This window comes from Rutilus rutilus (genome assembly GCF_951802725.1).
Source record: "Rutilus rutilus genome assembly, chromosome: 1".
In the NCBI taxonomy this organism is placed as follows: Eukaryota; Metazoa; Chordata; class Actinopteri; order Cypriniformes; family Leuciscidae; genus Rutilus; species Rutilus rutilus.
This window is the reverse complement of record NC_140209.1, coordinates 2,201,783-2,228,477: the sequence shown is the minus strand read 5'-3', so window position 1 is coordinate 2,228,477 and position 26,695 is coordinate 2,201,783. Positions and strand designations below refer to the sequence as shown.

Sequence of the window (26,695 nt, the reverse complement as noted above, 5' to 3'; positions counted from 1 at the left end):
TTTATAGAGTTCTTAGCATGATCTTGGCATGATTTAACACTTAACTAATCACTATTAGCATGTAGCTATTCACTGCTAGCATGTGTAGCATGTTGGAAGTGCTGTTTGCTAGCATGAGTCAAAAGAGCCAAACCTCATCTCTATACGATGTTCTGATACAGAGATATAGGTCTTACAAAACGGTTGCTAGGGTACTCGAGTTTGGTTGCTATGGAGTTGCTTGGGAGCTGGAAGATTTAAACTTAAGAAGTTTATAGTGGTTTGAAGTTTACAGTAGTTTACAGTAGTTTGAAGTTTGACAGATAGATAAATAAGTTAGATAGACACACACACACAAACACACACACACACACACACACACACACACTCTAACTCGCTCACACACTCACTCATAAACTCAGTGTGTGTGTCTGAGTTTAGAGTTTATAAGTGTATAAATTGATGAGTTTATAAGTGTATGAGTTCTTGAGTTTTGAGTTTATAAGTTTAAATCAGTTTAGAGTTTATAAGTTTAAATGAGATTAAGAGTTCAGAGTTTATTAATTTAAGAGCTTAAGAGTTCATAAGTTTATGAATTCATTAGTTTATAAGTTAATTAGTTTATAAGTGTTTATAGTTTAGAGTGTATTAGTTTAAATGAGTCTCAATGGCTCATATAGTATATAGAACGGCAGTTTGGTTTAGTCTTCAAGGTGTTTAGATTTAAATTTTTGTCGGTTTGAATTTTTTAGAACTCCCCAATGTAAGTCAATGGAGTTTTTGAATGAGTTTTTTCGAGTTTTGATCGTCATTTTTAGGAAAACCGTAAGTCCGATCAGTCTGAAAAGATAAAGCAACTCGAGTCAGATCAGTTTGAGTGTCTGAGCCGAGTTTGGAGTATGTAGCGTTAAAGCTCTAGGAGGAGTTAGTCTCAGATTTTTTTCCGCTCAGAAGAATAATAATAATAATAAGTTTAAATAGGATTTCAATATGTTGGCTCTCTCAAGCCAACTTAATAAGTTTAAATAGGATTTCAATATGTTGGCTCTCTCAAGCCAACTTAACTAGATGCGAAAGTTCGTCGAGACAAACTTTAAGTTGGCTTGAGAAAGTTTGGACCGGAAAGTTTTTTGCTAGGCGGTTGTTAGGATGTTATGGATGGTCGCTATGGTGTTGCTAGGCGGTTGCTAAGGTATTTTGGGTGGTTGCTAGGCGGTTGCTAGGGTATTTTGGGTGGTTGCTAGGGTGTTCTGGGTGGTTGCTAGGGTGTTCTGGGTGGTTGCTAGGATATTTTTGGTGGTTGCTAGGGTCTTTTGGGTGGTTGCTAGGCGGTTGCTAGGGTCTTTTGGGTGGTTGCTAGGCGGTTGCTAGGGTGTTTTGGGTGGTTGCTAGGATATTTTGGGTGGTTGCTAGGGTGTTCTGGGTGGTTGCTAGGCAGTTGCAAGGGTGTTATGGGTGGTTGCTATGGTGTTGCTAGGCGTTGCTAAGGTATTCTAGGTGGTGGCTAGGGTGTTCTGGGTGGTTGCTAGGCTGTTTTGGGTGGTTGCTAGGGTCTTTTGGGTGGTTGCTAGGCGGTTGCTAGGGTGTTTTGGGTGGTTGCTAGGGTGTTTTGGGTGGTTGCTAGGCGGTTGCTAGGGTCTTTTGGATGGTTGCTAGGGTCTTTTGGGTGGTTGCTAGGCGGTTGCTAGGGTCTTTTGGGTGGTTGCTAGGGTCTTTTGGGTGGTTGCTAGGGTGTTCTGGGTGGTTGCTAGGCGGTTGCTAGGGTCTTTTGGGTGGTTGCTAGGCGGTTGCTAGGGTGTTCTGGGTTGTTGCTAGGCGGTTTTGGGTGGTTGCTAGGATATTCTGGGTGGTTGCTAGGCGGTTGCTAGGATATTTCTGGTGGTTGCTAGGGTCTTTTGGGTGGTTGCTAGGCAGTTGCTAGGATATTTTGGGTGGTTGCTAGGGTCTTTTGGGTGGTTGCTAGGCGGTTGCTAGGGTCTTTTGGGTGGTTGCTAGGGTCTTTTGGGTGGTTGCTAGGCGGTTGCTAGGGTGTTTTGGGTGGTTGCTAGGGTGTTTTGGGTGGTTGCTAGGCGGTTGCTAGGGTTTCTGGGAGGTTGCTAGGGTCTTTTGGGTGGTTGCTACGGTGTTCTGGGTGGTTGCTAGGGTCTTTTGGGTGGTTGCTAGGCGGTTGCTAGGGTGTTCTGGGGGGTTGCTATGGTATTCAGGGCGGTTGATATGGTGTTACTAGGTGGTTGGTAGTTGTCACAGATGGTTACTATGGAGTTTTTATAGAGTTCTTAGCATGATCTTGGCATGATTTAACACTTAACTAATCGCTATTAGCATGTAGCTATTCACTGCTAGCATATGTAGCATGTTGGAAGTGCTGTTTGCTAGCATGAGTCAAAAGAGCCAAACCTCATCTCTATACGATGTTCTGATACAGAGATATAGGTCTTGCAAAATGGTTGCTAGGGTACTCAAGTTTGGTTGCTATGGAGTTGCTTGGGAGCTGGGAGCTTTAAACTTAAGAAGTTTAAATTGGTTTAAAGTTTAAAGTAGTTTGAAGTTTATGACAGAGAGATAGATAGATAAATAAGTTAGATAGATACACACACACACACACACACACACACACACACACTCACACAGACTACCTCGCTCACACACTCACTCAGACACACACACACACACACACACTCAGAGTTTATGAGTTTAGAGTTTATAAGTGTATAAACTGATGAGTTTATAAGTGTATGAGTTTTTGAGTTTAGAGTTTATAAGTTTAAATGAGTTTAGAGTTCAGAGTTTATTAATTTATGAGTATAAGAGTTCATAAGTCTATGAATTCATGAGTTTATTAGTTAATTAGTTATTAAATTTAAGTTAATTAGTTTATAAATGTATGAGATTAGAGTTTATTAGTTTAAATGAGTTTCATTGGCTAATATATATAGAACGGCAGTTTGGTTTAGTCTTCAAGGTATTTAGATTTGAATTTTTGTCGGTTGGTCAGTTTGAATCTGGATTTGAATTTTTTAGAACTCCCCAATGCAAGTCAATGGGAGTTTTTCCGAGTTTTGATCATCATTTGTAGGAAAACCGTAAGTCCGATCAGTCTGAAAAGATAAAGCAACTCGAGTCAGAACAGTTTGAGTGTCTGAGCCGAGTTTGGAGTATGTAGAGTTAAAGCTCTAGGAGGAGATTGAGTGGAATTTTTTGGTAAGAAGAATAATAATAATAACTAGATGCGAAAGTTCGTCGAGACAAACTTTAAGTTGGCTTGAGAAAGTTTGGACTGGAAAGTTTAAAGTTTAAAGTAGTTTGAAGATTAAAGTAGTTTGAAGTTTAATTTAGTTTAAAGTTTAAAGAAGTTTGAAGTTTAATTTAGTTTAAAGTTTAAAGTAGTTTGAAGTTTAATTTAGTTTAAAGTTTAAATCGGTTTGAAGTTAAAAGTAGTTTAAAGTTTAAAGTAGTTTACAGTTAAAAAGTTGTTGGGGGTTTTCTAGTGGGTTGCTAGGGTGTTCTGGGTGGTTGCTATGGTGTTGCTAGGCGGTTGCTAGGGTATTCTGGGTGGTTGCTAGGGTCTTCTGGGTGGTTGCTATGGTGTTGCTAGGCGGTTGCTAGGGTATTCTGGGTGGTTGCTAGGGTGTTCTGGGTGGTTGCTAGGGTGTTGCTAGGCGGTTGCTAGGGTGTTATGGGTGGTTGCTATGCTGTTGCTAGGTGGTTGCTAGGGTATTCTGGTTGGTTGCTAGGGTGTTCTCGTGGTTGCTAGGCGGTTGCTAGGGTGTTCTGGGTGGTTGCTAGGTGGTTGCTAGGGTGTTCTGGGTGGTTGCTATGGTGTTACTAGGTGGTTTTCTATGGTGTTACTAGGCGGTTGCTAGGGTATTCTGGGTGGTTGCTAGGGTGTTTTGGGTGGTTGCTAGGCGGTTGCTAGGGTGTTCTGGGTGGTTGCTATGGTGTTGCTAGGTGGTTGCTAGGGTATTCTGGGTGGTTGCTAGGCGGTTGCTAGGGTGTTCTGGGTGGTTGCTATGGTGTTACTAGGCGGTTGCTAGGGTATTCTGGGTCGTTGCTAGGCGGTTGCTAGGGTGTTCTGGGTGGTTGCTATGCTGTTGCTAGGCGGTTGCTAGGGTATTCTGGGTGGTTGCTAGGCGGTTGCTAGGCGGTTGCTAGGGTATTCTGGGTGGTTGTTAGGCGGTTGCTAGGGTGTTTTGGGTGGTTGCTAGGGTGTTCTGGGTGGTTGCTATGATGTTGCTAGGCGGTTGCTAGGGTGTTTTGGTGGTTGCTATGGTGTTGCTAGGCGGTTGCTAGGGTATTCTGGGTGGTTGCTAGGATGTTGCTAGGGTGTTTTGGTGGTTGCTAGGATGTTGCTAGGCGGTTACTAGGTTGTTCTGGGTGGTTGCTATGCTGTTGCTAGGGTGTTTTGGTGGTCGCTATGGTGTTGCTAGGCGGTTGCTAGGGTGTTCTGGGTGGCTGCTATCATGTTGCTAGGTGGTTGCTAGGGTGTTTTGGTGGTTGCTATGGTGTTGCTAGGGTATTCTGGGTGGTTGCTAGGTGGTTGCTAGGGTGTTCTGGGTGGTTGCTATGGTGTTACTAGGTGGTTGGTAGTTGTCTCAGATGGTTACTATGGAGTCTTTATAGAGTTCTTAGCATGATCTTGGCATGATATAGCACTTAACTAATCGCTATTAGCATGTAGCTATTCACTGCTAGCATGTGTAGCATGTTGGAATTGCTGTTTGCTAGCATGAGTCAAAAGAGCCAAACCTCATCTCTATACGATGTTCTGATACAGAGATATAGGTCTTGCAAAACGGTTGCTAGGGTACTCAAGTTTGGTTGCTATGGAGTTGCTTGGGAGCTGGAAGCTTTAAACTTAAGAAGTTTAAAGTGGTTTGTAGTTTAAAGTAGTTTACGAGTTTTGAGTTTACAAGTTTAAATGAGTTTAGAGTTTAAGTTTAAATGAGTTTAGAGTGTGTGTGTGTGTGTGTGTGTTCACACACACACACACACACACACACACACACACACACACACTCAGAGTTTATGAGTTTAGAGTTTATAAGTGTATAAATTGATGAGTTTATAAGTGTAAGAGTTTTTGAGTTCAGAGTTTATAAGTTTTAAATGAGTTTAGAGTGTATAAGTTTTAATGAGTTTAGAGTTTATAAGTTTAAATGAGTTTAAGAGTTCAGAGTTTATTAATTTGAGTTTAAGAGTTCATAAGTCTATGAATTCATGAGTTTATAAGTTAATTAGTTTATAAGTGTATGAGTTTAGAGTTTATTAGTTTAAATGAGCCTCAATGACTCATATAGTATATAGAACGGCAGTTTGGTTTAGTCTTCAAGGTGTTTAGATTTAAATTTTTGTCGGTTGGTGAGTTTGAATCTAAATTTGAATTTTTTAGAACTCCCCATTGTAAGTCAATGGGAGTTTTTCCGAGTTTTGATCATCATTTGTAGGAAAACCGTAAGTCCGATCAGTCTGAAAAGATAAAGCAACTAACTTCAGATCAGTTTGAGTGTGTGAGCCGAGTTTGGAGTATGTAGAGTTAAAGCTCTAGGACGAGTTTGAGTCAACAGTTTTTAACAGAAGAATAATAATAATAACTAGATGCGAAAGTTCGTCGAGACAAACTTTAAGTTGGCTTGAGAAAGTTTGGACCAGAACGTTTTTTTGCTAGGCGGTTGCTAGGATGTTATGGGTGGTCGCTATGGTGTTGCTAGGCGGTTGCTAGGGTATTTTGGGTGGTTGCTAGGCGGTTGCTAGGGTATTCTGGGTGGTTGCTAGGGTGTGTTGGGTGGTTGCTAGGTGGTTGCTAGGGTCTTTTGGGTGGTTGCTAGGGTTTTTGGGTGGTTGCTAGGGTGTTTTGGGTGGTTGCTAGGCGGTTGCTAGGATATTTTGGGTGGTTGCTAGGGTCTTTTGGGTGGTTGCTAGGCGGTTGCTAGGGTCTTTTGGGTGGTTGCTAGGGTCTTTTGGGTGGTTGCTAGGCGGTTGCTAGGGTATTTTGGGTGGTTGCTAGGGTGTTTTGGGTGGTTGCTAGGCGGTTGCTAGGATATTTTGAGTGGTTGCTAGGGTGTTTTGGGTGGTTGCTAGGCGGTTGCTAGGGTATTTTGGGTGGTTGCTAGGGTGTTTTGGGTGGTTGCTAGGCGGTTGCTAGGGTATTATGGGTGGTTGCTAGGGTGTTTTGGGTGGTTGCTAGGGTCTTTTGGGTGGTTGCTAGGCAGTTGCTAGGGTATTCTGGGTGGTTGCTAGGGTGTTTTGGGTGGTTGCTAGGGTGTTTTGGGTGGTTGCTAGGCGGTTGCTAGGGTATTCTGGGTGGTTTCTAGGGTGTTGCTAGGGTGTTCTGGGTGGTTGCTAGGGTGTTTTGGGTGGTTGCTAGGCGGTTGCTAGGATGTTTTGGGTGGTTGCTAGGGTCTTCTGGGTGGTTGCTAGGGTGGTTGCTAGGCGGTTGCTAGGGTGTTATGGGTGATTGCTAGGCTGTTCTGGGTAGTTGATAGGCGGTTGCTAGGGTGTTATGGGTGGTTGCTATGGTGTTGCTAGGCGGTTGCTAAGGTATTCAGGGCGGTTGATATGGTGTTAATAGGTGGCTGGTAGTTGTCATAGATGGTTACTATGGAGTTTTTATAGAGTTCTTAGCATGATCTTGGCATGATTTAACACTTAACTAATCACTATTAGCATGTAGCTATTTACTGCTAGCATGTGTAGTATGTTGGAAGTGCTGTTTGCTAGCATGAGTCAAAAGAGCCAAACCTCATCTCTATACGATGTTCTGATACAGAGATATAGGTCTTACAAAACGGTTGCTAGGGTACTCGAGTTTGGTTGCTATGGAGTTGCTTGGGAGCTGGAAGATTTAAACTTAAGAAAGTTTATAGTGGTTTGAAGTTTACAGTAGTTTACAGTAGTTTGAAGTTTGACAGATAGATAAATAAGTTAGATAGACACACACACACACACACACACACACACACACACAAACACACACACACACACACACACACACACACACACACACACACTAACTCGCTCACACACTCACTCATAAACTCAGTGTGTGTGTCTGAGTTTAGAGTTTATAAGTGTATAAATTGATGAGTTTATAAGTGTATGAGTTCTTGAGTTTTGAGTTTATAAGTTTAAATCAGTTTAGAGTTTATAAGTTTAAATGAGATTAAGAGTTCAGAGTTTATTAATTTATGAGTTTAAGAGTTCATAAGTTTATGAATTCATGAGTTTATAAGTTAATTAGTTTATAAGTGTTTATAGTTTAGAGTTTATTAGTTTAAATGAGTCTCAATGGCTCATATAGTATATAGAACGGCAGTTTGGTTTAGTCTTCAAGGTGTTTAGATTTAAATTTTTGTCGGTTTGAATTTTTTAGAACTCCCCAATGTAAGTCAATGGAGTTTTTGAATGAGTTTTTTCGAGTTTTGATCATCATTTTTAGGAAAACCGTAAGTCCGATCAGTCTGAAAAGATAGAGCACACCGAGTCAGATCAGTCTGAGTGTCTGTGCCGAGTTTGGAGTATGTAGAGTTAAAGCTCTAGGAGGAGATACATATAGTTTTTTTTCCGGTCAGAAGAAGAATAATAACTAGATGCGAAAGTTCGTCGAGACAAACTTTAAGTTGGCTTGAGAAAGTTTGGACCGGAAAGTTTTTTGCTAGGCGGTTGTTAGGATGTTATGGGTGGTCACTATGGTGTTGCTAGGCGGTTGCTAAGGTATTCTGGGTGGTTGCTAGGCGGTTGCTAGGGTATTTTGGGTGGTTGCTAGGGTGTTTTGGGTGGTTGCTAGGCGGTTGCTAGGGTCTTTTGTGTGGTTGCTAGGTGGTTGCTAGGGTGTTCTGGGTGGTTGCTAGGATATTTTTGGTGGTTGCTAGGGTCTTTTGGGTGGTTGCTAGGCGGTTGCTAGGGTCTTTTGGGTGGTTGCTAGGCGGTTGCTAGGGTCTTTTGGGTGGTTGCTAGGGTCTTTTGGGTGGTTGCTAGGCGGTTGCTAGGGTGTTTTGGGTGGTTGCTAGGCTGTTCTGGGTGGTTGCTATGGTGTTGCTAGGCAGTTGCTAAGGTATTCTGGGTGGTTGCTAGGGTGTTCTGGGTGGTTGCTAGGATGGTCTGGGTGGTTGCTAGGCGGTTGCTAGGATATTTTGGGTGGTTGCTAGGGTCTTTTTGGGTGCTAGGTGGTTGCTAGGGTGTTCTGGGTGGTTGCTAGGATATTTTTGGTGGTTGCTAGGGTCTTTTGGGTGGTTGCTAGGCGGTTGCTAGGGTCTTTTGGGTGGTTGCTAGGCGGTTGCTAGGGTCTTTTGGGTGGTTGCTAGGGTCTTTTGGGTGGTTGCTAGGCGGTTGCTAGGATATTTTGGGTGGTTGCTAGGGTCTTTTGGGTGGTTGCTAGGCGGTTGCTAGGGTGTTTTGGGTGGTTGCTAGGCGGTTGCTAGGGTCTTTTGGGCGGTTGCTAGGGTCTTTTGGGTGGTTGCTAGGGTGTTCTGGGTGGTTGCTAGGCGTTGCTAGGGTCTTTTGGGTGGTTGCTAGGATATTCTGGGTAGTTGCTAGGCGGTTGCTAGGATATTTCTGATGGTTGCTAGGGTCTTTTGGGTGGTTGCTAGGCGGTTGCTATGGTATTTTCGGTGGTTGCTAGGGGCTTTTGGGTGGTTGCTAGGCAGTTGCTAGGGTATTTTGGGTGGTTGCTAGGGTGTTCTGGGTGGTTGCTAGGCAGTTGCTAGGGTGTTCTGGGTGGTTGCTATGGTGTTGCTAGGCGGTTGCTAAGGTACTCTGGGTGGTTGCTAGGGTGTTCTGGGTGGTTGCTAGGATGGTCTGGGTGGTTGCTAGGCGGTTGCTAGGATATTTTGGGTGGTTGCTAGGGTCTTTTTGGGTGGTTGCTAGGCGGTTGCTAGGGTATTTTAGGTGGTTGCTAGGGTGTTCTGGGTGGTTGCTAGGTGGTTGCTAGGGTGTCCTGGGTGGTTGCTATGGAGATTTTAGGCCATTACTTATTGGCTGCTCGATAATATAAATCCTCTGAGGGAGAGAGAGAGGGAGAGAAACGCAGGGGTGTCAGGCCCTTTGTGTCTGTGTGTGTGAAAACGTCGGTTTGGATTTGAATTTTTTTAGAATGCCCAATGTTAAGTCAATGGGAGTTTTTCCGAGTTTTGATCGTCATTTTTAGGAAAACCGTAAGTCCGATCAGTCTGAAAAGATAGAGCACACCGAGTCAGATCTGTTTGAGTGTCTGAGCCGATTTTGGAGTATGTAGAGTTAAAGCTCTAGGAGGAGTTTGAGTCAGATTTTTTAGTAAGAAGAATAATAATAATAATAATAATAACTAGATGCGAAAGTTCGTCGAGACAAACTTTAAGTTGGCTTGAGAAAGTTTGGACCGGAACGTTTTTTGCTAGGTGGTTGTTAGGATGTTATGGGTGGTCGCTATGGTGTTGCTAGGCGGTTGCTAAGGTATTCTGGGTGGTTGCTAGGCGGTTGCTAGGGTATTTTGGGTGGTTGCTAGGGTGTTTTGGGTGGTTGCTAGGGTGTTTTGGGTGGTTGCTAGGCGGTTGCCAGGGTCTTTTGTGTGGTTGCTAGGCGGTTGCTAGGGTGTTCTGGGTGGTTGCTAGGATATTTTGGGTGGTTGCTAGGGTCTTTTGGGTGGTTGCTAGGGTATTTTGGGTGGTTGCTAGGCGGTTGCTAGGGTGTTTTGGGTGGTTGCTAGGCGGTTTTGGGTGGTTGCTAGGCGGTTGCTAGGGTATTTTGGGTGGTTGCTAGGGTGTTCTGGGTGGTTGCTAGGCAGTTGCTAGGGTGTTATGGGTGGTTGCTATGGTGTTGCTAGGCGTTGCTAAGGTATTCTGGGTGGTTGCTAGGTGGTGGCCAGGGTGTTCTGGGTGGTTGCTAGGCTGTTTTGGGTGGTTGCTAGGGTATTCTGGGTGGTTGCTAGGGTCTTTTGGGTGGTTGCTAGGGTCTTTTGGGTGGTTGCTAGGCGGTTGCTAGGGTCTTTTGGGTGGTTGCTAGGGTCTTTTGGGTGGTTGCTAGGCGGTTGCTAGGGTCTTTTGGGTGGTTGCTAGGGTCTTTTGGGTGGTTGCTACGGTGTTCTGGGTGGTTGCTAGGGTCTTTTGGGTGGTTGCTAGGCGGTTGCTAGGGTGTTCTGGGGGGTTGCTATGGTATTCAGGGCGGTTGATATGGTGTTACTAGGTGGTTGGTAGTTATCACAGATGGTTACTATGGAGTTTTTATAGAGTTCTTAGCATGATCTTGGCATGATTTAACACTTAACTAATCGCTATTAGCATGTAGCTATTCACTGCTAGCATATGTAGCATGTTGGAAGTGCTGTTTGCTAGCATGAGTCAAAAGAGCCAAACCTCATCTCTATACGATGTTCTGATACAGAGATATAGGTCTTGCAAAACGGTTGCTAGGGTACTCAAGTTTGGTTGCTATGGAGTTGCTTGGGAGCTGGGAGCTTTAAACTTAAGAAGTTTAAATTGGTTTGAAGTTTAAAGTAGTTTAAAGTAGTTTGAAGTTTATGATAGATATATAAATAAGTTAGATAGATACAAACAAACACACACACACACACACACACACACACACAGACTACCTCGCTCACACACTCACTCAGACACACACACACACACACACACACACACACACTCAGAGTTTATGAGTTTAGAGTTTATAAGTGTACAAGTTTTTGAGTTTAGAGTTTATAAGTTTAAATGAGTTTAGAGTTCAGAATTTATTAATTTATGAGTTTAAGAGTTCATAAGTCTATGAATTCATGAGTTTATTAGTTAATTAGTTATTAAATTTAAGTTAATTAGTTTATAAGTGTATGAGATTAGAGTTTATTAGTTTAAATGAGTTTCATTGGCTAATATATATAGAATGGCAGTTTGAATTAGTTTTCAAGGGATTTAGATTTAAATTTTTGTCGGTTGGTGAGTTTGAATTTTTTTAGAATGCCCAATGTTAAGTCAATGGGAGTTTTTCCGAGTTTTGATCGTCATTTGTAGGAAAACCGTAAGTCCGATCAGTCTGAAAAGATAGAGCACACCGAGTCAGATCTGTTTGAGTGTCTGAGCCGATTTTGGAGTATGTAGAGTTAAAGCTCTAGGAGGAGTTTGAGTCAGATTTTTTAGTAAGAAGAATAATAATAATAATAATAAGTTTAAATAGGATTTCAATATGTTGGCTCTCTCAAGCCAACTTAATAAGTTTAAATAGGATTTCAATATGTTGGCTCTCTCAAGCCAACTTAACTAGAAAAAAAAGTTTGTTGAGACAAACTTTAAGTTGGCTTGAGAAAGCCGGACCAGAGAGTTTGAAGAAGTTAAAAGTAGTTAGAAGTTTAAAGTAGTTAGAAGTAGTTTGAAGTTTGAAGTAGTTTGAAGTTTGAAGTAGTTTGAAGTTTAAAGTAGTTTAAATTTTGATTGATAAATTAGTTAGAAAGAAAGAATAGTTAGAAAGAAAGAAAAGTTAGAAAGAAAGAAAGAAAGAAAGAAAGAAAGAAAGAAAGAAAGAAAGAAAAAGAAAAAAGAAAGATTAGTTAGAAAGAAAGAAAAAAGAAAGAAAGATTAGTTAGAAAGAAAGAAAGAAAGATTAGGTATAAAGAAAGAAAGAACGAAAGAAAGATTAGGTAGAAAGAAAGAAAAAAGAAAAGATTAGTTAGAAAGAAAGAAAGAAAGAAAGTAAGATTAGGTATAAAGAAAGAAAGAACGAAAGAAAGATTAGGTAGAAAGAAAGAAAGAAAGAAAGAAAGAAAGAAAGAAAGAAAGAAAGAAAGAAAGAAAGAAAGAAAGAAGAAAGATTAGTTAGAAAGAAAGAAAGATTAGGTATAAAGAAAGAAAGAAAGAAAGAAAGAAAGAAAGAAAGAAAGAAAGAAAGAAAGAAAGAAAGAAAGAAAGAAAGAAAGATTAGTTAGAAAGAAAGAAAAAAGAAAGAAAGATTAGTTAGAAAGAAAGAAAGAAAGAAAGATTAGGTATAAAGAAAGAAAGAACGAAAGAAAGATTAGGTAGAAAGAAAGAAAAAAAAGATTAGTTAGAAAGAAAGAAAGATTAGGTATAAAGAAAGAAAGAACGAAAGAAAGATTAGGTAGAAAGAAAGAAAAGTTAGAAAGAAAGAAAGAAAGAAAGAAAGAAAGAAAGGAAGAAAGAAAGAAAGAAAAGAAAGAAAGAAAGAAAGAAAGAAAGAAAGAAAGAAAGAAAGAAAGAAAGAAGAAAGATTAGTTAGGAAGAAAGAAAGAAAGAAAGATTAGGTATAAAGAAAGAAAGAAAGATTAGGTATAAAGAAAGAAAGAAAGAAAGAAAGAAAGAAAGAAAGAAAGAAAGATTAGGTATAAAGAAAGAAAGAAAGAAAGAAAGAAAGAAAGAAAGAAAGAAAGAAAGAAAGATTAGGTAGAAAGAAAGAATGAAAGAAAAAAGAAAGAAAGATTAGCTAGAAAGAAAGAATGAAAGAAAAAAGAAAGAAAGATTAGCTAGAAAGAAAAAAAGAAAGAAAGAAAGATTGTAAGAAAGAAAGAAAGATTAGGTAGAAAGAAAGAATGAAAGAAAAAAGAAAGAAAGATTAGCTAGAAAGAAAGAAAGAAAGATTAGGTATAAAGAAAGAAAGAACGAAAGAAAGATTAGGTAGAAAGAAAGAAAGAAAGAAAGAAAGAAAGAAAGAAAGAAAGAAAGAAAGAAAGAAAGAAAGAAAGAAAGAAAGAAAGAAAGAAAGATTAGGTATAAAGAAAGAAAGAACGAAAGAAAGATTAGGTAGAAAGAAAGAAAAGTTAGATAAGTCAGATAGATAGATAGATAGATAGATAAGTTCAAAAGATAGATAGATAGATAGATAGATAGAGATAGATAGATAGATAGATAGATAGATAGATAGATAGATAGATAGATAGATAGATAGATAAGTTCAAAAGATAGATAGATAGATAGATAGATAGATAGATAAGTTCAAAAGATAGATAGATAGATAGATAGATAGATAGATAAATAGATAGATAGATAGATAGATAGATAGATAGATAGATAGATAGATAGATAGATAGATAGATAGATAGATAGATAGAAAGAAAAGGTTTAAAGAGATAGAAAGAAAGAAAGAAAATGTTTAAAGAAAGAAAGAAAGAAAGAAAGAAAGAAAGAAAGAAAGAAAGAAAGAAAGAAAGATTAATTAGTAAGAAAGAAGGAGAAAGAAAGAGAGAAAGAAAGAAAGAGAGAAAGAAAGAAATAGAAAGATTGATTAGTTGAAAGAAAGAAAGAAAGAAAGAAAGAAAGAAAGAAAGAAAGAAAGAAAGAAAGAAAGAAAGAAAGATGATTTACTGATTCAAGCATGATTTACCATAGTTTACCATGATTTACCATAGTTTACCATGATTTACCATGATTTACCATAGTTTACCATAATTTACTATAGTATACCATGATTTACCATGTTCAAGTATGATTTACTGATTCTAGCATGATTTGTCATAGATTACCATCATTTTCCATAGTTTACCATGATTTACTATAGTATACCACGATTTACCATGTTCAAGTATAATTTACTGATTCTAGCATGATTTACCATAGTTTACCATGATTTACCACGATTTACCATAGTTTACCATGATTTACTATAGTATACCATGATTTACCATGTTCAAGTATGATTTATTGATTCTAGCATGATTTACCATAGTTTACCATGATTTACCACGATTTACTATAGTTTACCATGATTTACTATAGTATACCACGATTTGCCATGTTCAAGTATAATTTACTGATTCTAGCATGATTTACCATAGTTTAGCATGATTTACCATAGTTTACCATGATTTACCATGATTTACCATAGTTTACCATTATTTACTATAGTATACCAAGATTTACCATGTTCAAGTATGATTTAATATGATTCTAGCATGATTTACCATATTTTACCACGATTTACCATAGTTTACCATGATTTACCATAGTTTACCATGCTAGCATGATTATCATGTTGCTAGCATGATGCTAGAATTTTTTTACCATGTTGCTAGCATGGTTTACCATGATTTACCATAGTTTACCATGATTTACCACGATTTACCATAGTTTACCATGATTTACTATAGTATACCATGATTTACCACGATTTTCCATAGTTTACCATGATTTACTATAGTATACCATGATTTACCATGTTCAAGTATGATTTACTGATTCTAGCATGATTTAGCATAGTTTACCATGATTTACCACGATTTACCATAGTTTACCATGATTTACTATAGTATACCACGATTTACCATGTTCAAGTATAATTTACTGATTCTAGCATGATTTACCATAGTTTACCATGATTTACCACGATATACCATAGTTTACCATGATTTACTATAGTATACCATGATTTACCATGTTCAAGTATGATTAATTGATTCTAGCATGATTTACCATAGTTTACCATGATTTACCACGATTTACAATAGTTTACCATGATTTACTATAGTATACCATGATTTACCATGTTCAAGTATGATTTATTGATTCTAGCATGATTTACCATAGTTTACCATGATTTACCACGATTTACTATAGTATACCATGATTTACTATAGTATACCACGATTTGCCATGTTCAAGTACATAGATAGATAGATAGATAGATAGATAGATAGATAAGTTCAAAAGATAGATAGATAGATAGATAGATAGATAGATAGATAGATAAGTTCAAAAGATAGATAGATAGATAGATAGATAGATAGATAGATAGATAGATAGATAGATAGATAAGTTCAAAAGATAGATAGATAGATAGATAGATAGATAGATAGATAGATAGATAGATAGATAGATAGATAGATAGAAAGAAAAGGTTTAAAGAGATAGAAAGAAAGAAAGAAAATGTTTAAAGAAAGAAAGAAAGAAAGAAAGAAAGATTAATTAGTAAGAAAGGAGAAAGAAAGAGAGAAAGAAAGAAAGAGAGAAAGAAAGAAAAAGAAAGATTGATTAGTTGAAAGAAAGAAAGAAAGAAAGAAAGAAAGAAAGAAAGATAGATAGATGATTTACTGATTCAAGCATGATTTACCATAGTTTACCATGATTTACCATAGTTTACCATGATTTACCACGATATACCATAGTTTACCATGATTTACTATAGTATACCATGATTTACCATGTTCAAGTATGATTTATTGATTCTAGCATGATTTACCATAGTTTACCATGATTTACCACGATTTACAATAGTTTACCATGATTTACTATAGTATACCATGATTTACCATGTTCAAGTATGATTTATTGATTCTAGCATGATTTACCATAGTTTACCATGATTTACCACGATTTACTATAGTATACCATGATTTACTATAGTATACCACGATTTGCCATGTTCAAGTACATAGATAGATAGATAGATAGATAGATAGATAGATAGATAAGTTCAAAAGATAGATAGATAGATAGATAGATAGATAGATAGATAAGTTCAAAAGATAGATAGATAGATAGATAGATAGATAGATAAGTTCAAAAGATAGATAGATAGATAGATAGATAGATAGATAGATAGATAGATAGATAGATAGATAGAAAGAAAAGGTTTAAAGAGATAGAAAGAAAGAAAGAAAATGTTTAAAGAAAGAAAGAAAGAAAGAAAGAAAGAAAGAAAGAAAGAAAGAAAGAAAGATTAATTAGTAAGAAAGAAGGAGAAAGAAAGAGAGAAAGAAAGAAAGAGAGAAAGAAAGAAAAAGAAAGATTGATTAGTTGAAAGAAAGAAAGAAAGAAAGAAAGAAAGAAAGATAGATAGATGATTTACTGATTCAAGCATGATTTACCATAGTTTACCATGATTTACCATAGTTTACCATGATTTACCATAGTTTACCATAATTTACTATAGTATACCATGATTTACCATGTTCAAGTATGATTTACTGATTCTAGCATGATTTGTCATAGATTACCATCATTTTCCATAGTTTACCATGATTTACTATAGTATACCACGATTTACCATGTTCAAGTATAATTTACTGATTCTAGCATGATTTACCATAGTTTACCATGATTTACCACGATTTACCATAGTTTACCATGATTTACTATAGTATACCATGATTTACCATGTTCAAGTATGATTTATTGATTCTAGCATGATTTACCAAAGTTTACCATGATTTACCACGATTTACTATAGTTTACCATGATTTACTATAGTATACCACGATTAGCCATGTTCAAGTATAATTTACTGATTCTAGCATGATTTACCATAGTTTAGCATGATTTACCATAGTTTACCATGATTTACCATGATTTACCATAGTTTACCATTATTTACTATAGTATACCAAGATTTACCATGTTCAAGTATGATTTACTATGATTCTAGCATGATTTACCATATTTTACCACGATTTACCATAGATTACCATGATTATCATGTTGCTAGCATGCTGCTAGAATTTTTTTACCATGTTGCTAGCATGGTTTACCATGATTTACCATAGTTTACCATGATTTACCACGATTTACCATAGTTTACCATGATTTACTATAGTATACCATGATTTACCACGATTTTCCATAGTTTGCCATGATTTACTATAGTATACCATGATTTACCATGTTCAAGTATGATTTACTGATTCTAGCATGATTTAGCATAGTTTACCATGATTTACCACGATTTACCATAGTTTACCATGATTTACTATAGTATACCACGATTTACCATGTTCAAGTATAATTTACTGATTCTAGCATGATTTACCATAGTTTACCATGATTTACCACGATATACCATAGTTTACCATGATTTACTATAGTATACCATGATTTACCATGTTCAAGTGATTTATTGATTCTAGCATGATTTACCATAGTTTACCATGATTTACCACGATTTACAATAGTTTACCATGATTTACTATAGTATACCATGATTTACCATGTTCAAGTATGATTTATTGATTCTAGCATGATTTACCATAGTTTACCATGATTTACCACGATTTACTATAGTATACCATGATTTACTATAGTATACCACGATTTGCCATGTTCAAGTATAATTTACTGATTCTAGCATGATTTACCACAGTTTAGCATGATTTACCATAGTTTACCATGATTTACCATGATTTACCATGATTTACCATAGTTTACCATTATTTACTATAGTATACCATGATTTACCATGTTCAAGTATGATTTACTATGATTCTAGCATGATTTACCATAGTTTACCACGATTTACCATAGTTTACCATGATTTACCATAGTTTACCATGCTAGCATGATTATCATGTTGCTAGCATGATGCTAGAATTTTTTTACCATGTTGCTAGCATGGTTTACCATGATTTACCATAGTTTACCATGATTTACTATAGTATACCATGATTTACCACGATTTACCATAGTTTACCATGATTTACTATAGTATACCATGATTTACCATGTTCAAGTATGATTTACTGATTCTAGCATGATTTAGCATAGTTTACCATGATTTACCATAGTTTACCATGATTTACCACGATTTACCATAGTTTACCATGATTTACTATAGTATACCATGATTTACCATGTTCAAGTATGATTTACTGATTCTAGCATGATTTATCATAGATTACCATGATTTACCATAGTTTACCATCATTTACCACGATTTACCATAGTTTACCATGATTTACTATAGTATACCATGATTTACCATAGTTTACCATCATTTACCACGATTTACCATAGTTTACCATGATTTACTATAGTATACCATGATTTACCATGTTCAAGTATGATTTACTGATTCTAGCATGATTTATCATAGTTTACCATGATTTACCATAGTTTACCATGATTTACCACGATTTACCATAGTTTACCATGATTTACTATAGTATACCATGATTTACCATGTTCAAGTATGATTTACTGATTCTAGCATGATTTATCATAGATTACCATGATTTACCATAGTTTACCATGATTTACCATAGTTTACCATGATTTACTATAGTATACCACGATTTACCATGTTCAAGTATGATTTACTGATTCTAGCATGATTTACCATAGTTTAGCATGATTTAGCATAGTTTACCATGATTTACCACGATTTACCATAGTTTACCATGATTTACTATAGTATACCATGATTTACCATGTTCAAGTATGATTTACTGATTCTAACATGATTTATCATAGTTTACCATGATTTACCATAGTTTACCATGATTTACCACGATTTACCATAGTTTACTATGATTTACTATAGTATACCATGATTTACCATGTTCAAGTATGATTTACTGATTGTAGCATAGAGATAGATAGATAGATAGATAGATAGATAGATAGATAGATAGATAGATAGATAGATAGATAGATAATGTTTATAGATAGATAGATAGATAGATAGATAGATAGATAGATAAGTTAAAAAGATAGATAGATAGATAGATAGATAGATAGATAGATAGATAGATTAGTTAAATAGATAGATAGATAGATAGATAGATAGATAGATAGATAGATAGATAGATAGATAGATAGATAGATAGATAGATAGATAGATAAGTTAAAAAGATAGATAGATAGATAGATAGATAGATAGATAGATAGATAGATAGATAAGGTTTGAAAATAGATAGATAGATAGATAGATAGATAGATAGATAGATAGATAAGTTAGTTAGAAAGATAGATAGATTAGTAAGGAAGATAGATAAGTTAGTTAGAAAGATAGATAGATTAGAAAGAAAGATAGATAAGTTAGTTAAAAAGATAGATAGATTAGTAAGAAAGAAAGAAAGATAGATTAGTTAGTTAGAAAGAAAGATAGATTAGTTAGAAAGAAAGATAGATAGATAAGTTAGTTAGAAAGATAGATAGATTAGTAAGAAAGAAAGATAGATAAGTTAGTTAGAAAGATAGATAGAAAGATAAGTTAGTTAGAAAGATAAGTTAGATAGATAGATAGATAGATAGATAGATAGATAGATAGATAGATAGATAGATAGATAGATAGATAGAAGTTTATTAGGTCATTGAATGGTAGTTTAATTGAGTCTAGGGCTTCAGGGAGTTTAGATTTGAGTTTTTGGCTTGTACACTAATGGGCCACCGTAGTCTTGGCTCAATTTGAGCAGTCTGCCATGTAAGTCTATGGGATTTTTATGGTTTTTAATATTAATTTTTAAGAAAACTGAAAGTCAAATCAGTCTGAAAAGATATAGCACACCAAGTCAGAACAGTCTGAAAGTCTGACCCGAGTTTGGAGTTTGTAGAGTTAAAGCTCTAGGAGGAGTTAGAGTTGATAAATTTTGGGTCAGAAGAATAAGAAGAAGAATAATAATAAGTTTAAATAGGATTTCAGTAAGTTGGCTTTCTCAAGCCAACTTAATAATAATAATAAGTTTAAATAGGATTTCAGTAAGTTGGCTCTCTCAAGCCAACTTAATAAGTTTAAATAGGATTTCAATATGTTGGCTCTCTCAAGCCAACTTAACTAGATGCGAAAGTTCGTCGAGACAAACTTTAAGTTGGCTTGAGAAAGTTTGGACTGGAAAGTTTAAAGTTTAAAGTAGTTTGAAGATTAAAGTAGTTTGAAGTTTAATTTAGTTTAAAGTTTAAAGAAGTTTGAAGTTTAATTTAGTTTAAAGTTTAAAGTAGTTTGAAGTTTAATTTAGTTTAAAGTTTAAAGAAGTTTGAAGTTTAATTTAGTTTAAAGTTTAAAGTACTTTGAAGTTTAATTTAGTTTAAAGTTTAAAGTAGTTTGAAGTTTAATTTAAAGTAGTTTGAAGTTTTTAGTTTAAAGTTTAAATTAGTTTGAAGTTTAAAGTAGTTTAAAATTTGAAGTTAAAAAGTTGCTAGGGTGTTTCTAGTGGGTTGCTAAGGTGTTCTGGGTGGTTGCTAGGTGGTAGCTGGGGTATTCTGGATGGTTGCTAGGCAGTTGCTAGGGTGTTCTGGGTGGTTGCTAGGGTGTTCTGGGTGGTTGCTATGGTGTTGCTAGGCAGTTGCTAGGGTATTCTGGGTGGTTGCTAGGCGGTTGCTAGGGTGTTCTGGCTGGTTGCTATGGTGTTACTAGGTGGTTGGTAGTTGTCACAGATGGTTACTATGGAGTTTTTATAGAGTTCTTAGCATGATCTTGGCATGATTTAACACTTAACTAATCACTATTAGCATGTAGCTATTCACTGCTAGCATGTGTAGCATGTTGGAAGTGCTGTTTGCTAGCATGAGTCAAAAGAGCCAAACCTCATCTCTATACGATGTTCTGATGCAGAGATATAGGTCTTGTAAAACGGTTGCTAGGGTACTCAAGTTTGGTTGCTATGGAGTTGCTTGGGAGCTGGGAGCTTTAAACTTAAGAAGTTTAAAGTGGTTTGAAGTTTAAAGTAGTTTACGAGTTTTTGAGTTTTGAGTTTATAAGTTTAAATGAGTGTGTACGAGTTTTTGTTTACACACACACACACACACACACACACACACACATAGACACACATAGACACACACGCTCTCTCTCTCTCACACACACATGTTTTGAGTTTAGAGTTCATTAGTTTAAATGAGTCTCAATGGCTCATATAGTATACAGAACGGCAGTTTGGTTTAGTCTTCAAGGTGTTTAGATTTAAATTTTCGACATACACACACACAAGCACGCACGCACAGACTCTCACTCTCTCTCTCACACACACACACACACACACACACACACACTATCTCTCTCACACACACACTCACTAACTCACACACACACACACACACACACACACACACACACACACACACACACACACACACACACACACACACACACACACAGACAAGCTCATTAACACACACACACACACAAACACACACACACTCACACACATAGACACACTCTCTCTCACACACACACGCACACACTCAGAGTTTATATGAGTTTAGAGTTTATAAGTGTACAAGTTTTTGAGTTAAGAGTTTATAAGTTTAAATGAGTGTGTACGAGTTTTTGAGTTTACACACACACACACACACACACACACACACACACACACACACACACTCTCTCTCTCACACACACACACACACACACACACTCACACACACAAGCAGACACGCACAGACACACAGAGTTTAGAGTTTATAAGTGTATAAATTGATGAGTTTATAAGTGTATGAGTTTTTTGAGTTTAGAGCTTATAAGTTTAAATGAGTTTAGAGTTTATAAGTTTAAATGAGTTTAAGAGTTCAGAGTTTATTACTGTAATTTATGAGTTTAAAGGAGAACTCCGGTCAATTTTAACATTGAGCAAATTTTTTTGTACATTTGGAGTGCACAGGTCATGTGAGTGATTCCTTCTGAGTGAACGCGGGTGAATCTGACTGCAGTAGATGTGAAAGAAATATATAAAAAATGATGTTTATTCAGCCAGCGCACATACCTGTATTTACACCCTGTTTTCGGTCGAAGTCCACAGTAATCGATTGTCGAGTTCACTCGCATAGGTTTAGTATCTATGATGACGCACGTGAGCTCGACAATCGACTACTGTGGACTTCGACCGAAAACAGGATGTAAATACAGGTATGATCGCTGGCTGAATAAACATCACTTTTATTCACATCTTTCACATCTACTGCAGTCAGATTCACCCGCGTTCACCCCGAAGGAATCACTCACATTTTCTGTGCACTTGTAATGACACATCAAGGATGTTAAGAGGCTAAAAGCAGGTTTAAAACTTGCCCCATTGAAGTCAACAGGGTGCACATTTTAAAAAGAGGAAAACAGGGGCAACACCGATTTTTGTCGTTGTTCTCTGTACTGACTGCACTCCAAATGCACAAAAAAATGAGCTCAATGTTAAAATTGACCGGAGTTCTCCTGTAAGAGTTCATAAGTCTATGAATTCATGAGTTTATAAGTTAATTAGTTTATAAGTGTAGTTTAGAGTTTATAAGTTTAAATGAGTCTCAATGGCTCTCAGACACTAATTTAATTATTTAATTAATTGGTTTAAATTAGTTTAAAGTTTAATTTAATTAGTTTTAGATAGATAGAGAGAGAGAGAGAGATAGATATAGAGAGAGATAGAGCATATTTTAAAATCTTCATCATAACTTTTATAGCAATAAAAAAATGATATTGTAAGAACAGCTAATGTGGTGATGGACGCGCATTGTCACAGCAACCAGGTGAAGGAAAAATTAAATTGCTACATTTCCCTGCTTCTTAAACTTCAAGGGTAAAAATAAATAAATCCCCTTATAATCAACTGTAGGCTATTTAATGACAAAATGCATTTCTGATAAATGTGACAGTTGTAATGTACCAGAAAATGTTGAGCATGTTATTTTATGGTGTAATAAATATAGTGCTGAGAGGATCAGTTTACGTGACAATATACGGATTAGAATATTTTAGAATAACTTTTGCAGTGAAATGTGAAAATAAAGGAAAGTGTTGCGGCATTACAGGTAGGCTGAAGATGCTTATGCAAGATTACTTTTTATACTTTTTTTTCAGCGTTGAGCACCAATCACACAAGTCTCTGTTGAGGTCATAATGCAATAACCAATCCAGATTAGTTACCGATGAAGAAAAAACTGCGGGTTCGCGGGAGTTTTTGCCGCGTTCACGCAATGTTCACCTCAGTCAGTCAGACAGACAGACAGACACTCTGACTGGATTCTGCCCATTCACTCGAGGAAAAGTGTAGATAGATACGATGTAAGTAAGATATTAATTTATAATCCTTTTGATTTTTCATGTTACTAAAACATGTCTTGTTTTTCTAATGCGTAAAAAGCAATAAACTGATTCCTAATGGGTTCCTGTCATACAAGAATGACATTTACCCCCTCACATAAAAAAAAAACCGTTTAATATTCTTTTAATCGACTTTATTCATCATTACAATATCCAGAGCAATAATTGTCAATAATGATGGTTTTTCAGTTATTACAGTTCAATGGTTCAATGCTATCAGTGAGCATATTTTAAAATCTTAATCGCAACTTTTATAGCAACAACTCGTAATAATAAGAAAATTATATTGTGAACAGCTAATGTGGCGATGGACGCGCGTTGTCACAGTAACCAGGTGAAGGAAATGAAGAAATTAAATTGCTACATTTCCCTGCTTTTTAAACTTAAAGGGTTAAAAAAATCCCCCTACACAGTCGAAATGAATCAATCTATAGCGACTTTTACTGAAATGTGAAACTTGAAATGTGAAACTAAAGTAAAGTGTTGCGCATTACAGGTAAGATGCTCACGTGGCATGCAAGATTACTTTTTATACTTTTTTTCTCAGCGTTGAGCATTACCACCAATCACACAAGTCTCTGTTGAGCTCATAATGCAATAACCAATCAGATTGGTTAACGATGAACAAACAAACTGCGGGTTCGCGGGAGTTGTTTTAACTGTTCACCTCAGTCAGTCAGACAGACAGACAGTCATGACCCCTGACTGGATTCTGCCAGTTCGCTCGAGGAAAAGTGTAGATACTATGTAAGTAAGATGATGATTTATAGTCATTTTTTATGCCATGTAATTTTTTTCTAATGCGTAAAAAGCAGTTAACTTATTCCTAAGTGGTTATTGTCGTGCAAGTATTACATTTCCCCCCTCACATAAAAAGGTTTAATATTCTTTTAATCGACGCTATTCATTATAACAATATGAAGAGCAATAATCGACAAAAAATGTTTATTTTTTTTAGTTATTAGTAAAAAAAAATTACTATCATAACAGCTTCAACCTTTCTGGGAATGCTGTGCTGAATGTATGCATCATCTTTTATGTCAAATTCTTACAATTTAATAAGTCATTTAAATTAGAGTAACAAGACACAATAGAGCTGATGAATTCAGTATCAAAATGAATCTTTGCAATGCTCACTTGGAGTGAATAATGACTTGATGAATAGCCTATAAAGAATTCATTAACAATGCTTTTGTTTTTAAACATAATGTTGAATATTTATTTTCGAAATAATTAAAAAAACTGTACTTTAAATGTGAAATTAAGTGGTAGGTGGCAGCAATTCATTTTTAAAATTTGGATAATTTAGATCAGTCGTGGGCGCTGTCTCTCACCTGGTTACCCGTTGACAGCAACACTGTCCAGAAACATTTTATTCATTCATTTATTGAAACACTACATTATTATTATTATTATTATTATTATAATATGTATTAGATTATCAAAAAACATTTAGCATTGTCAGGCTTTTTATTTGTGCTTAGTTGATAAAACAAGAGAGCTGTAAACATCTGGGTTTTTGACCTGCCACAAGATGGCACTGTTTGCAACATTCCTGATGCTTTGAATCTTTTCCTGAAACAGAGAACAGCTCATGCATTTTGTTTTTCGTAATTTACGCAATGTAATTCAAATTAAAACACCATAAAAACAAACAAGCTGTAATGTAATGGGGTGAATGCAAAGAAGCACACAACAAGATATTATAATAAAACATCATTTAATAATGTATATGCAAATTACTTGGAACACTTAAAAATAGAAAACAATCAGAAATGGAAACCAATCAGAACTTAAGAAAACAAAACCTAATAAAAATAAAAGTCAATGACCATGACTTTTTTAACAAACAAATTGTAATCCTCAATCTGTGTTTTCCCCATCCATGGATTCTGCGGCCTCAGTTGGATCCAGGGATTCTGCGTCCTCAACTGGATCCAGGGATTCTGCGGCCTCAGTTGGATCCAGGGATTCTGCGTCCTCAACTGGATCTAGGGATTCTGCAGCCTCAGTTGGATCCAGGGATTCTGCCACCTCAATTAGGTCCAGGAATTCTGCGTCCTCAACTGGATCCACGATCTCCAGGTGTTGTAGTTTTAGCACACGATGGTTAACATGCTGAACTTTTAACTTAACCGGAAGCTGCTGTACCAAGTCATTTATATTTCCAGAATAAAAATGACCTGGTACAGTGAAGTCTTCCATCTCACTGTCCAAAAGGATGAGCATGCCGTCATCTTCTGACACTCCGATAATCGTCAGCACTGCCTCGAGGGTCTGACGCTCAACAATCTGGTGAAAAATAAATAAAACAAATCTACACTTAGGGTACACATGACGGTACAGTCATACAAAAAAAATACCGTCTTATACTATATATAATATATATATTTTTTATGTCTTAACAATTAATGTAAATATTTAGAAGAGATCTAACATTTATACTGATTTTACTACAGGACACAGAGCCAGAAGGGTCATGCCAAGGTTATCAACATTGGGATTGTAACTATCGATGTAAGATTGTTTTTTTTTTTTCTCCTCTTTGACTTAAAGGAGAAGTTCACTTTTAAAATGAAAATTCTGTCATCATATACTCACCCTCATGTTGTTTTAAACCTGTATGAATTTCTTTCTTCTGCTGAACACAAAGGAAGATATTTAGAGGAATATCAGTAACCAGGCAGTTTTTGGGTCCCATTGACTTCCATAGTATATTTTTTTCCTACTATGGAAGTCAATGGGACCCAAAAACTGCCTGGTTACTGATATTCCTCTAAATATCTTCCTTTGGGCTGGGTATCAATATAGATGTTCCCGATTTGATTACGAAGATCTCAATGCTTGCAGTTTAATTATTTGTTCTTATTTTTTATTATTGACTGTTAACTTGTCTTTCACAATATTTGAAATTTATATTTGTTTACCTTGACAGTTGTGTAGTTGGAAGAGTCAAATTTTCCTTTTCCGTTAGGCCGTATATTGGCTCTTAGGTGGGTGACCTCCACCTTATCGCCGACATACAGCTCCACCAACGCCTCCTCTCTCCATAATGAGATGTCGTAGAGTTTGCTGCCACATCTCAGACAAAGGTCCAGGATGGGAAACTGGGCCCGAGTCATCTTTGCCACTTGCACCTGGAAAATAACAGCCCAGAATAATTCACCTAAACACTGCATCTCAAATAAGAGTGTTAGGGTACTCTAGGACTGTGATTGAGAAACACAAGTATAATAGCTTACATTTACCTAGGCTAAGTATACCAGGATAATGTACTAGATATTCAATTATGCTTTTAAATTAACTTACTATTTCAATATTTCCCCGCAGAGTCAGGTACCCAGGGGTGGAGAAGATGTCCTGTTCTTCCCCAGTTACACATGGGGAAGGAGGACAGAGGACCTCCTTAGCAGCTCTCTCTGCCGCCTCAGTTATGGCCAGTGGGGAGGTTTTGAATTTCCTGGTTGACCGGTTGATAAAAATACACGGCCGGCCATATTTCTTTGACATGGTAAAATTTTTCACTACATACGACCCACCCTCTTCAAACTCCGGGTCACTTCCACTTCTTACTGATATGTAACATGTCTGTCCATCTGTTAGGACAGACTGTGTGGTGACCCGGTATAATCCAACATCTATAGTATTATCGCCGGAGACAAAAGTTAACGCCTTTTTGCTCCTGCGGTTACCCACACACTTCAGTCTGAGTGGTGCTTGCCGACTGGGGGTTGCCATTCTAAGAATAATAGAAGAAGAAAAAGGTATGGTTATAACTTTCATAATGTTTTCAATTACTTTATAAGACATGAAAATATCATGACAGAAATGACTTGTATATATCTTGTATATATCTTGACTTGTATAACACATCAACCTTAGCCATAGAGGGCTTCTTTTCCAATCCCTGACAGTTTTTTTATTTTTTTGTTGTTTTTTGTTTAATAAATATTTATGTCACAAGAAATGTTAAACAACAACTTACAATTAATAAATTAATTGCGTAAATAAT

The 26,695-nt window shown here is 36.5% G+C and overlaps 1 protein-coding gene across 1 annotated transcript; it reads right to left on the bottom strand.

Moving 5' to 3' along the window:
* Positions 1 to 24,546: 24,546 nt before the first annotated feature.
* LOC311299231 (uncharacterized protein) lies at positions 24,547 to 25,854 on the bottom strand (the record flags this gene model as incomplete). The annotated part of the gene is made up of 2 exons (XM_084422703.1): positions 25,611 to 25,854; positions 24,547 to 24,975 (listed from the first exon to the last, which is right to left on the bottom strand). The coding sequence occupies exons 1-2, from the start codon at positions 25,803 to 25,805 to the stop codon at positions 24,547 to 24,549; spliced, it is 624 nt and encodes a 207-aa protein (XP_084278829.1). The 5' UTR covers positions 25,806 to 25,854.
* Positions 25,855 to 26,695: the final 841 nt, after the last annotated feature.